Source organism: Tiliqua scincoides, chromosome 12, assembly GCF_035046505.1.
Source record: "Tiliqua scincoides isolate rTilSci1 chromosome 12, rTilSci1.hap2, whole genome shotgun sequence".
In the NCBI taxonomy this organism is placed as follows: Eukaryota; Metazoa; Chordata; class Lepidosauria; order Squamata; family Scincidae; genus Tiliqua; species Tiliqua scincoides.
In genome coordinates, this window is record NC_089832.1 from 13,581,719 (window position 1) to 13,594,757 (window position 13,039).

The 13,039-nt window shown below is 40.4% G+C and overlaps 1 protein-coding gene across 3 annotated transcripts in view; it reads right to left on the bottom strand.

The window, feature by feature from the left end:
• ZNF711 (zinc finger protein 711) overlaps window positions 1–13,039 on the bottom strand; it is a 28,505-nt gene that overhangs the window by 5,496 nt on the left and 9,970 nt on the right. For 2 of the 3 annotated variants that reach the window (XM_066640139.1, XM_066640138.1), the window contains 3 exons: window positions 4,395–4,553; window positions 3,753–3,899; window positions 1,226–1,363 (listed from right to left, as the gene is read on the bottom strand). In XM_066640139.1, the coding sequence (XP_066496236.1) occupies window positions 1,226–1,363; window positions 3,753–3,899; window positions 4,395–4,553 (444 nt within the window). The remainder of the gene's footprint in view (window positions 1–1,225; window positions 1,364–3,752; window positions 3,900–4,394; window positions 4,554–13,039) is intronic. The other variant, XM_066640140.1, reaches the window with a different exon arrangement.

Sequence of the window (13,039 nt, forward strand, 5' to 3'; positions counted from 1 at the left end):
AGAAAAACCAGTTACTGAGTGAAGTAATTCACAAAAAGCAACTGCATGAACACAACCATTTTGAAATGTTCCAACAGAGAAAGCAATTGAGCTAATACCTAGGTTTTATTCATTACCAATCCTTGCTTTTTAAAGCACACTCAATGGGGTGCTGTAGCAAACCATAATCACATGCTTGCACTTTATATACAGGGCCTGGAAATTGCTTCCAAACTAACTACAACTAATTTCTGCCTCCAGTAACTTATCTTTTCCTTTCAATGTCATGCATGCAGTTGTTATGCTACTTCTCCTCATGCAGGCAAATAAGCATCACTTAGCCTTTTAATGTTCACATGGCATGTAAGGAGATGCCCACTTCCTAAGCAGGAAAAAATCATCTACGCTAGGAAATTCTCTTTGCATTAACATGTCCAGAGGACTGTATTACAGTAGTAACAAACAGGGCTTTTTATGGTATTCACAGTACAATCCATGCCTGTCTATTCAGAAGTCAGTCCCATTATATTCAGTGGAGCTTACTCCCTGAAAAGTGTGTTTAGAATTGCAGCCTCTGTTCACTAAACCAAAATGCTCCATTAGTAAAGCCGTAGTTAATAAAGTACATATTTCTGGCCACTTCATGTTTAATGATGTCACTTCTGGCCCCCCATAACATAATGGGGAGCCATGACCCACAGAGGTCAAGGGAGACATGGGCTGGAAAAGTTTGAAAACCACTGGTTCAAGGTTGATCACCTAACCTGGCCAAGCATGATATTCCAATGGCCTGGAAAATAATCCAATTTACCAGGTGCTAGTTTGCATGTATGCACGAGAGCACAGTAGAATTCTATGTCTAGGGCATGTTTATACTAGCACTTCTATGCCTGCCTCTCTAATACTACTGAGAGGTGTGAAGTATCATGATAGTTATCTTCTGTATGTATATCTACATCTGCCCCCAAATAAGTTTACTTGGCAATAGCTGAGACCTTCCTTACTAATACTGTTAAAGGACATTATTATGCAAATACATTTCAACTGGAAATGGCTGAGAGTACTGTGGGTGAATATTTTTGTGTAATAGGTCATATTACTTTTAGATAACTTCAAATTACTTCAAATCTTCTTAGGGCAGAAGGAGATGGATGAAAGGCACTCAGCTCCACAGAAGCCCTGTGAATTAAGTGAGGAGTGGGAAAGGGGGAAGGGACTCTCATGGAGAGAGAATCTAGCATCCTACCATAAGCAGCAGCCCATGCAACAGGAACAAAAGTTTTATTCACACCAGAATCTTCAAGCTGTGCATCAGGAAGTGATGTCGCTTCCTCTTCACCCACAATAACTTCCATGTAAACTTCATCTGCTATTTCAGCACAATCTAGATTAAGATTTAAGAGAGACAAAATTAAGGATAATTGCTATGGAACCTAAATTTAAGCTTACTCATTTTATCTATTTGGTGCAGCACCTTTCGACTAGTGACTAAGCCCTTCTGTGAGAAACTAAAGTCAGGATGCCAGATGCAAAAAACAGTCCTGAAGCACATTCCTGCACCCCCCTCCCCCCAAATGTTTAAACCCAGTTGCAATAGGCTTAGCATGATTTCTGGGTGCAAATGACTGACCTAAATAAAATTCTCATTTGAATGCATCAGCCATCAAAAATCAAAGCTGAATCACACTTTCCTGATAACGAAAATACTTATCATATATGTGACATTTTAGGGCATGCAAGATACTTCATATGCATTCTCTCAAAAATCTTCACAGCAACCCTGCAAGGTCAGTAGCACTATCCTCATATTGCAGGCGTGTGTGTGGTGTGGTGCTGGTGAGTGACTTTATGAAGGTCCTGAGTTTACTATAAGATATTAGAGTTGAACTAGGAACACTCACTCAAGATCAGCCTTGTCATCAAGGTAACAAAAGTTATCGGCCACTCAACCCCCTAGTCATGGGTGGCAGTTTAATTTTCTTTACCTTTTTTCTGCTGCTCCTCTGTCAGCAGCAATGGCCTTATCAGAGCTTATCCAGGGCTGCTTACATTTGTGGCTGGGTTTTGAGAAACATTTTTTGTCATACCTTTATGGACAACAGAAGCATTAGAAGCACTGATCATTTTTTGTACCCACCTCTTGCCAGCTGCTATTCATGTTCCTTTAGAATGCACCAAAAAATAACCCCAGAACAGGACACAGGGTCACTTTCTGGCACATTCTAAAGAACAAAAAAAGTCTAGCAGGAACAGACCGCCAGGAAAGTTACCAGCACTTCAAGCACTACTAAAGCCACTGCTGCCCAAACAGGTGCAGAAGAAAGTTTTTAATAAGAGAAAAGCCATGCCAACACCATTTGCCAGGTAAATGCTTAATGCCAACTCTGCTCTGAATACACGATGTCTAAGCAATATTACAGACATTAAATTTTAAAATTTAAAGTGCTAATTATCAAAATAAACAACTGTGAAAGAGAAAGCACTGTTAGATGTGCTTGATGGCACCTTACTGATTTATTTCTTATCACATGCTGCAGAACATAACGCATTCTCAACAATGAGTAATACGATCTAATCCAAGTAGAAGTAATGCAAATTGATAGTGAGAAACTACTGACAATTGTAGGTTTTATCTACGAGTTAAGAAATGTATTATTCATTAATGGAGGTCTTATCTATATGCTACAGTGAAGGTCAGAAATGTTGTCAGTGTTGATATTTACCTTGTCAATGCAAACTATCCAAGGCGCGTCTTATTAATGGCCCACAAAAGCAGAAATAAAACAGTGAATGTTTACAATTACATACATGTGGTAGTCAGCATTCAGTGTAATACCTCCAGCAAGGGTCCCTTGGTAACCATGGATTTGGTATCCATGGATCCAGTTATCCGCTGTTCCCTGTGCCCATTACCTTTGTTTATCTTGTTTATGCTCTTACAAAACAATTGGCGTCCTGCTTTTACAGGATGCTATAAGCAAAAAGCTTATCAGCAGGCAAGCAGGCAGGCAGAAGGGACAAGCTTCCTGCTTCCTGTTAACATTCTCTGAGTCAGCCCCTCTAGTGTGAAGACTGCCTGCCTGCTTATAAACTTTCTACTTATAGCATCCCGTAGAAGAAAGATGCCAATTGCTCTGTGTGAGGATAAACAAAGGTAATGGGTGTGCGGAGGGGGGGGGGGACAGGAGGTTATCGAGATAGGCTTTCCCCTTATCTGCAGTTTCTGGTATCCTTGGGGGGAGGGGGCAGAAACCTATCCCCCAAGGATACCGGGGATGCTTGTATCTATTTTGGGACATTGTGAAAATGCCCCTGGGATTGCCAAGATTCTCATGTAAATGTCAACAACCAGAACAATTCTGGAATTTGCCAAAACATATAGGTTTGCTTATATAGCTTTATTGCATGTGTATTTAGTGTAATTTCATAGAGAAACTGCGTATCCAGACAATTGACTATCTGCATATCAGATAAAAAGATTGTGATATGACAAATGAGTCATTTTACAACACCAGGGGTTTTACAGTTGCTTGAATTTCAACCTGTCTGTGAACAAGTGCACATTATGTACCAAATACTGCCTCTTGGTTGTGTATGAGCTAGGGGAATTGGGTGAGTGAGTGTTAGGATTTCTGTCCTCTTTTGAAACTTCAAGGCTCACTTAAGAACACAAAGATAAAATCCACTCAAGAGTACACCTCGCCGTAGTTACAAAAGAGGCAGAAAAATGAAAATATTTTTTTTGATGACAATAAAATATGTGGTGTTCTTACTAATGTCTTCGTCCTCCTGAGAGGAATCCTTAACAGCCATATAAACCATCTTCTCTCGCTGCACTCTGCCCACGCCTCCTTGCTCTATAACTCCAGTTACAGAATGCCCATTATGGAAGTCACTCTCTGTTACAATTTCTGTTCCACCTTGAAGAGAAGGAATAATTTTCAATGCATAGCATTTTAACAGAAAACTAGTCCTATATCAATAAAATGTTTCTATTTCTCTTCTGTGCCCTGGATGAAAGAAGAGATGGACAATTAGGCAGCATTGCTCAAATATAATTAGGAGAGATAGCACAGAGAGGCAGCATTTTATTTTGTATGTAGCATGACAAACTCACATAGGCTGGGCATATGACAGGCATGAGCAAGCAGGGTATCTTTACAGTGTGTGGGGAGAGGGAGAGGTTCTGGAACTGGAGTGAGATAACTGAGGCAGAAGTGGTGGGGGGCGGATTTCATGCTACTTGGAATGTAAAGGAAGAGCTTTCATTTTATTTGCGATCTATTTGCTCTAAATTGTCTTATGAAAGGTGATGAAAGAGATGTCATTGAAGAGGCTACTACAAAGAAGTATTTGTTTTGAACAGAGTAGACATTGTTAAACAAGCTACTGCATAAACAGGCCAAGATACATACCTATTTCCACATCATCCTCTGCTTCAGCTTTAAATATGTAAACTTTAATCACTTCAGAACCAAAACCATCATCCTTTGAAACATCATCATGGGACACTTCAGTGCTGATTTTTAATGGTGTGTTTCCGATGTGATCTAGTTTTTCCCCAACATCATCCACTATAAAAAAAAATACAAATTACAAAATTACAAAAACAGTTAAATTGAGGGAAGCTGAGAAGCAACTGTTAGCAATGCTACCCAAGAATCCTTGGTTCTTCTATGCGCAAAACCCAATGTAACTGCCAATAGGAGGCTGGCATGCAAGCCAATCACCTTGTTGTTGTTTATTTTGTGAAGATTTCACATAATATAAACAGATTTGTTTTAATGCATTATTTTTCTATTTTAAATAAATCAACCGTTTTGCCTCTAAAAAATGTCAGCAAGTGCACTGCAGAAATGTGCCTGTTAAATTAAACGCCTGATTAAGTGACTAAATAGACCATGAAATTTTGTGTCTGTATTGTGTTGCTGTTCTTTTTCCCTCCTCAAAATATATAGTATTAAGGGGAAGGATGCACCTTTCCATTTAAAAAAAAGAAAAGAAATGAATCTTGTCTGCTTTCATCTTTGCAGGATTTGCAAAATATCAAAGTATCTAATTGCACAGGTGTAGCTTGCTTCACATACAGAGTAAGTCACGTTCCAAAATAAAAAAGGGCAATGTAACCACTTTTGTATAAAAAGTCCATGAACTCCCTAAAAAGGCCGGTACACATAAAACCCTTCTGATTTCTGAGACTGGAAAGGGCTATGGGACTATACAGTATTCTTGTACTGGAATTCCTCCCCTTCGTACACTCTTTAACCACGGTTAAGGCTTTGGCTGGTCTGGTCTCATCCATGTAGGCTTCAATCTTTACTAAGATTTGCTTGCCAGCTTCAGACACTGGTTAACAAATTCTGTTTAAGAGTGAACCATTTTAAGTCCAGTGCCAAACTAAGTCCTAACCACATCAGTTAAGGTTGATGAAGGGGGGAAAACACCATATGATCCAAGCCTGATCCCAATCCAGTAACTCATAAATAAAAGAAACCCACTAAAAATGTTCTTTTAACCGAGCGAAGAGCCCTGTTAAGTCAAGGCAGTTAGATCTAAGCCAGCGATTTTCAACCAATGTGACATGACACTTTGATGAGCTGCAAACGGTCCAAAGAGGTGCTACAGGAGTTTGGGGGGCGGTCATTTATTAGTAGGGCCATTGGGGATGTGAGGTGTGCCTTCTCACTGTGCCGTGAGATGAAAAAGACTGAAAATTGCTGATCTAATTAAGCACCATTTACTTTGCTGAAAATAAGATGCTTGAAAGGGCACCTCAGTGCAATTTGTTATTAAGAGGTCATATCACTTTGTAAGAATCATTTTCCCCCCAAAAAGCATATAACTGTTGTTTCAGATTTGGAAACTATATGTACTTATTTATGTGAACTATTTAAAACAGGGGTGGCCAACTTTTCAACTTGAGGTCTCCTGGACTTTTAACAATTGTGCAGAGGGAGGAATTTCAGCAGGTGCAGTTTGTCATCTCACAGATGGCTCCTGAAGTTGAAAGGTCGGCTGTCCCTCTTTTATAAATACAAAATGTTTATATCTCACATTTCCTCTTTCCATCAGGAGGAGTCCAACAGAGCTTATACTTTTTTCTACATAGCAGCAGTAGTACAGTTACATCTCGTTCCCGGAACCCTCGGATAAACAAAATCGTAGGTGAGGGCACACCAGACCTCTAGACCTAAACAGAGCTGCCCTCTAGTTGTGTCCAGAGGTGTTCTTCTAAGGCCTTCCAGAGGCCTTAGAAGACATTCGGAGGTCTAGGAGGCTGCATGCAGCCTTCCAGAGCAGGGGTGTCCAAAGTTTTTGGCAGGAGGACCACATTATCTCTCTGACACTGTGTTGGGGGCCGGGGGAAAAAAAAAGAATTAATTTACATTTAAAATTTGAATACATTTACATAACTATACATAAATGAATATATTAAAGATGAACTTATATGAATGAATGAAGGTCTTGAAAGAGCTCAAGGCCTATAAAAGGCCTTGCACAAAGCAAGGCTGGCCTTTCCTTTCCTGTACTGCATCACATACTTGAAACAGCAAGCAGTGGAGGAAGCCCTCATCCCACAGCTCACGTGAGGGATCAAACAGTCGCCCTTACACTGAGAGCAGATGCGTCGGGCCAGTGTGGGCTCCAACAAATCTCCAGAGCGCCAGAGGCTCATTGGAGACTGGGGGCTCCCTGAGAGGAGATTGGGGGCTCCATTGAGAGGCCTCGAGGGCCGCATGTGGCCCCAGGGGCGGGGTTTGGGCACCCCTGTTCCAGAGGCTTCAGAACACCTCCAGGACGTGACAGGAAGGCGCTTACAATTGCGTCTGGAGGGTATACGGGGGACCCGTGTTGAATTGCATCCGCAGATGCAAAATCTGCGAATGCAAAGGCAGGACCTATAACTGAACACATACTACATAATAAGTAATACTTTAACGTAACAGTGTATCTTTCCTTCATGTGTGTTTACACTGCCTCTGCTGGATGTCATTTAATGATACCTGCTAAAACTGCAGCAGTTTTTGGTGTCACTGATGAAACCTGTATTTCAGAAATCTTTGAACGAGTCAGAACAACGCTGAAACTAACGGAACTAAATAGAAATAAAAAAGCTAATCACTCAAAAAAAATTAAAAATATGACTGTTACTATTAATTCTTGCAAAATTAAGCTTCTGAGACTGAACAAATGTTTTTAAAGAGATGGCTTTTTTAACAGTATGAGCACAAGCCATCTCATCCCACCCACATGGTCTGCACACTTAACTGCATTACAAAGCATCTCCACAGAATGTAATGGAAACATGTGCTCATGTTCTCCCCCCACCCCACAGCCTTCCCAGGCAAAGCAGGGCAGCTGGATTCACATATAGACAGTTCTCCCATTGGAAGGGGCAGTTTTGTTCCTCACCAGTGCAGAAGGAGGAATGTCACTGGGGAAGGAAAGGGCTCCTTTATGCCCTGTGGAGATCCATACTATATGAGCAAAAGTGCACACAGTGGAAGGGATGGATTCTGCCAATAGTGCATAAAAGGTCTTTCTTCCCAAGCTGTGGTTAACAACTCAACAGTCTGAACTTGGATCAATACAATAAAAGTTTTCCTCTTCTGGAATATAATAAGTTTACTTCTTATTACTGAAGGTAAAGAATTCTCTCAAAAACAGTTAGGCGGATCGGTTATATTGCTCAAATGTGCCTAAGTCAGAGAGGAATTCAAAAGTCGATACTGACTCAAAAAAGCAATGTACAGATGCTTGTGGCTAGCAAGCCTAAAAATATCAGACTCTTCATAAGCACTGAAGCAACACTGAGACACAACAACTAGAGGATACAGGCTAAAACAGATGCTGTCAAGACAAGGTGATTACATGTGCTTTATACATATATATTTTGAAAGGCAAAAAAAACTTAGGGCACAAGCCTAACTAGGTTTACTCAGAAGTAAGTCCTATTGTGATAAATGGGACTTACTACCAGGAAAGTGAAGTTAGGATTGCAGCCTTAGAAAAGGAAGCCTCCTGCCTTTTGTGCTGCAGTAGTTTCCTTTGCTTAAAGTTCTAGCTGAAGTAGGTTTTCCAGTCTGTTTAGTGAGTTTTCCAGCCTGATATAGCATAGCCAAGATCTGCACATTCTATTGCACAGGTTTGAGTCACACAAATTGTTCAAGGAGAACAATAAAAAAGGATCTTTATGAATTAATGCTGCAAACTTACACCACCTGACAAAGAACACTAGCATTTTCAAGGTGCCAGAAATACCAATGCAAAAGCAAAAAGGCAAAAAAACCCCATAATTTATTCAGTTAAAAAGATATTGATATGCCTCTTACACACAAATTATTAACAGTATTATTAACAGTATTAATGTAACTTGCAAGTTCAGGGTAAGTGCTAAACCCGCTCTCAACTGTTTTTCATACTTCTTCATTTCTCATGAATAAGATGATAAAAAATAGAAATGCTAACTGTTTTTACAATGACTTTCCTTCTGCAGATTAGTTTGGACACAAGTTATGCTCTCCCATTGTACCCATCCTATATAATCATACATATGTAATTACATATGTATTATATAGGTATGATATTTTACATATGATTACATATACTGACAGATATGTATAACATTACATAGAATCACTATAGACACTCCCCCTATAAGGCGATCTCACAGATGATGCGAGGGCAGATTTTCAGACAAAAATCATGGAATATTCCATGACCCTTGGATGTCGGGGGAGGGGGGAGAGAAAGGTGCTTGTGAGGAACAGCTGCACCTTGCCCTAGAGACTGATTGAAAGGGAGGAAAGAATCAGAGACGTACCACTATTTTTGAAGATACAGGTGAAGCCTGTTTATCCACAGATTTTTCATCCACGTATCTGGCTCAACGCGGGTCCCCAGGACCTGCGTTGAGTCAGGCTCAGCATCACCTGAGCCCTCCGAAGGGGACCGGAGCTGTGCTCCAGTTCTCTTCAGAGGGAGAAAGGGGTGAAAAATCACGGGTTTGATTATCTGCAATTTTCAGTATCAGCAAGGCGTCTGAGAATAGATCCCTCACGGATAACGAGGTCCCACCTGTTTTAACAAGGTGCTTATACAGTACTGTGTGCCATTCCCCTCTTCTGTGTAATGGAACAGCCCAGGGAAGGGAGGGAGGAGAAAGGAAGCGAGGACAATTTTTTCCAGTCTCCAGTTGTACTGAGCTTGTAGTGGGCAGGCCTTAAGACCCAGCAGCAGTCAACCTGCCTGCTGAGTCAAAGTGTAGGGTAGTTGCAAAGCATCTCCCTATAGGAGAGAGCTGTTGGGTGAGGTAAAGCATGGCCAGCCAGAGAGTGAAACTGCACAGGGTGAGTTCGTGCCTGCCGCTCCTCTGGGCTTCTGCTGGCCAACCCAACACCCCTGAGTGACCCGTAACTGCCCTGACCCCAAGTGACCTGCAGACAGGACAAGGAGATGGTCTATGCTGGATAATTTTGGTAAAAATTTCTCACCTTATCAGCAAGTATCTACAGTATACAACCTATCTAATGATAGTGCATGAGTAATCTATGAAACTAACTAAGTGTAAAGTCCAAATTGATTATAAGAACTGAACTGTTCCAAGTACTCAAATGTAATTACATCCTTCACCAGTTGTTGCCTGCTTATCCTTGCTGAATATCCTTGCTTCTTTTATCATGCAAACAATGACAATGAAAATATCCTAATACATTCTAGTGCTAAAATAATAAAGTAAAATATTTGTAGCACTATGTACTATAACATATTAAAAAACACAAAGAATATCTTACCTCTACATTTTTTTCCCCCAAACATATCTGTTAAAAACCAGAAGTCCCCTTTGCCTGGAAGTCAGCAGCATTACAACAATCAGTATTTTAAAATCATCATCCAGGAATCAGTTGTGTACACCACACAAAATCAACAGTTGCTGAACAGGCCTATTTCTCAAATATGTCCAATTTATCAATAAAACTCAAAAGACCCCAAAACATTTATTTGAAACAGAATGAAGTTTGAATTCAGTGTTGTTAGGTAGAACAAAAACGATATTTGAATAGAATACGGAGCTTTTAGCCTTTAGGGTGAAATTTAGTGTCATACCCAACTTGGCAAGAACTAAAGGAACAACTGTAAGGCCAGGTTCAAACATTGCTTGCTATATGTGATTATGGTCAAAAAGCCCTTCCCTATGCAGGTGGTTCACACAGCATGGAGCAGTGCCCAAGAGTCTCCTCCACTGGCTGGCTTCAACATGTAAAGTGCTTATATGCATTTTTAAACTGAGGTGGACAGAAGAGATATTTAAACTTTTCTGAAATCACCTGCAAAGGAAAAGGTTTTTCAGCCGTGATCACATCAGAAGTAAATCTCCCCATGGAAAGTGAAATCAAAATACAGTTACAGGGGAGCCCCCGTATCTGTAGATTCACTTATCTGTGGATCAGGTTCACACGCCCCCCCAGTGCACGCCCCCTCTGGAGGCATTTGGAGCTCTACTTGTCTCGACCCAGTGGGTCTGCACTGATAACAGTTTAAGATCAAAGTAGTAGGAATGAACCGCACTCATCAACTTGGACTCTACTAAGTTCACTAAGTATGTGTATTGCAACTACTGAAAAATGCACACTAGCTTTTCAATTCCTGATTCAACAGATCTTTGCCCTGGACAAACCCTACTTCAGTTTAACAACTTTCAATTAATAGGTCAATGCATGGAAGCTTGCAGATGGTATAAGCAGCATGGCACAAGTATGAACTCAGTACAGACATTCCAGTCTAATTTGTTTTCAGTCTTACAGTAACACTGTCATTTTCAAACCCACAGTTTCAGAGTCATACTGTCTAGCCACATAATGAGACCATGGAAGAAAAAAAACCTGAATCAATCTCTTCAAGTATCAGAGCTATCAATATAATATTACATTTTTCATAACACAAATAATTGCAGAATTAGCTATGAGAGAATTTCAGAAATGCCTGTCTGAAAAAAAGAGAGGAGAATCTTGCCCACCTCCAACTTACCTTTCGTAGCTGTTTCCAGGTGTGAGATGTTCAGAGTCACCGTAGATTGCCAGCTCCCAAGTCATGTGATGCCTCAGCATGCACTATGCCAGTGATATCACAACCACCATGGAAGCCCCTGAGATACGCACCACAGTTTAACAGCTATGCAACATTTTTGAAAATTTGATTTTCCTAGTCTCTCTCACAGGGAACAATATAGGAGCGTATTTATAATTTTAGTGAACTATCCAACACCAGATTGCAAGGGAGGACAACTTTTGGACAACACACCAGATGTGGCCCAGCCACCCATTACATGGCATCATTTCTGAACATGTGTCCTGCAGTTTACTATGCTCATGGCCCACACTGTAACACCATGCACTGCTAGCAACCAGCTCCACTGGACTGCCACACTGTTGCAGTGAAACTACTTGGGGCAGTGGAGCCCTTTTAACACTGAAGGCAGACATGCCTGTTGGCTAGAGAAAATGGCTCAGCACCAAGATAAAATTGCCCACCCCTACTATATGTAATAGATTTTTTTTTTTTAAGGAGGTGGTGGTGGAACATTACCTTACACCTAAAGGACAGCTCCAGTGTGGTTCTGTAGTGGGTATAGGATCACCAGCATTATACATGCAGTGTCATCATATGGATCAAGAGCTAGCAATCCACAGTGGGTGCCTGAACACCGCAAACCTGAAAAACAAAAAGGACGTTTTATGTTACTAGTGTGGAATTTTATACTGCCTATCTGAGCTACACTTTAATGTACAGTGGGCCAACTATATCCGCAAGGGTTTGGTTCTGGGACTCATTAAAAAAGGATCTCTGCAAACTACAAGCAATCTAAAATATGTGGCACACTGTGTTTAAACAATGTTGACAAAGTTGATCCCAAGCCGTGATTCCTGAGTCATAGTATTGGTTGGTTGAGCAGTTTACTCTTTGTGGATAGATTTTTCCTTGATGTGTGTTGCTTGGGCTGCATGCTTTTTGGTGTCACTGTTTTGTAGAATTTGTTACAGATGTATTTATGCCATTAAAGGTTTACTACTACTACTACTACTACTACTACAATGTTGACTATTTCTCTGGAAATCTCTTCCATTTTGACATTTCATTTTCATTCGCATTTTATATGAAAGTACTAGTGCTTAAAAACAATTTAAAAATCTGTTCTGGTCTGCTGTAATGTCACTATTTCACTATTTCAATTCAAATGACTTTTGCGCTTTGCTGACCAATATGTCTACTTGGATTTTTCAAACATGAAAATGACCTCTCACAAATCAGGAAAAAAATAGCCAAGCCATTCATACTCAATACAGTGTTCTACTGTCTAATCCAGCCATTTTCAACCACTGTGCTGTGGCACACTGGTGCGCCATGAATGGTATGCAGGTGTGCTGTGGGAATTTGGGGGAGGGTCATTTCTTAGTAGGTTCATGGGGGATGTGAGGCCCCCACCAACAATATGGTGTGCCTTGCCAACTGTCAGAAACTGATGGTACCTTTACCTTGTCAGTGTGCCATGAGATGAAAAAGGTTGAAAATCACTGGCCTAATCTGTAACACCTTTAAAAACTCAAAACAATTTTCTAAATATTTCAGATATTTGAGCACAACTCCACTATAAAAAAAGTGAGGTTTTTGATTTACTTATAGAATTTATACCCCACCTTTCTATCCCGTTAAGGGCACTAAAGGCGGCTTACAAATTAATAAATTTCCTGGATGACTGATAGCTTAAATTATAGTGCAAATATTACAGAATATTACTGCTATTCCGATTAAACCAGACATAGCTACTTATTAGGAACCAAAGGCTTGCTTCTCTTCTGACACAAGAAAGAGCATATAAACATGGCTGTGTCTGTGTTTATGAAACTTGGGTTTAAGTTTATTTTAGCACTGGAATAAAAGCAGTGAGTGATTAACTACCATGATGCTCACAAGACCACAAACATTCTATGGTAGTCCTTGGAATATTTAAAAACTGCCAGCAAGTCCCCCTTAGTTTCAGGCTTAAGGTATCCCCACATAA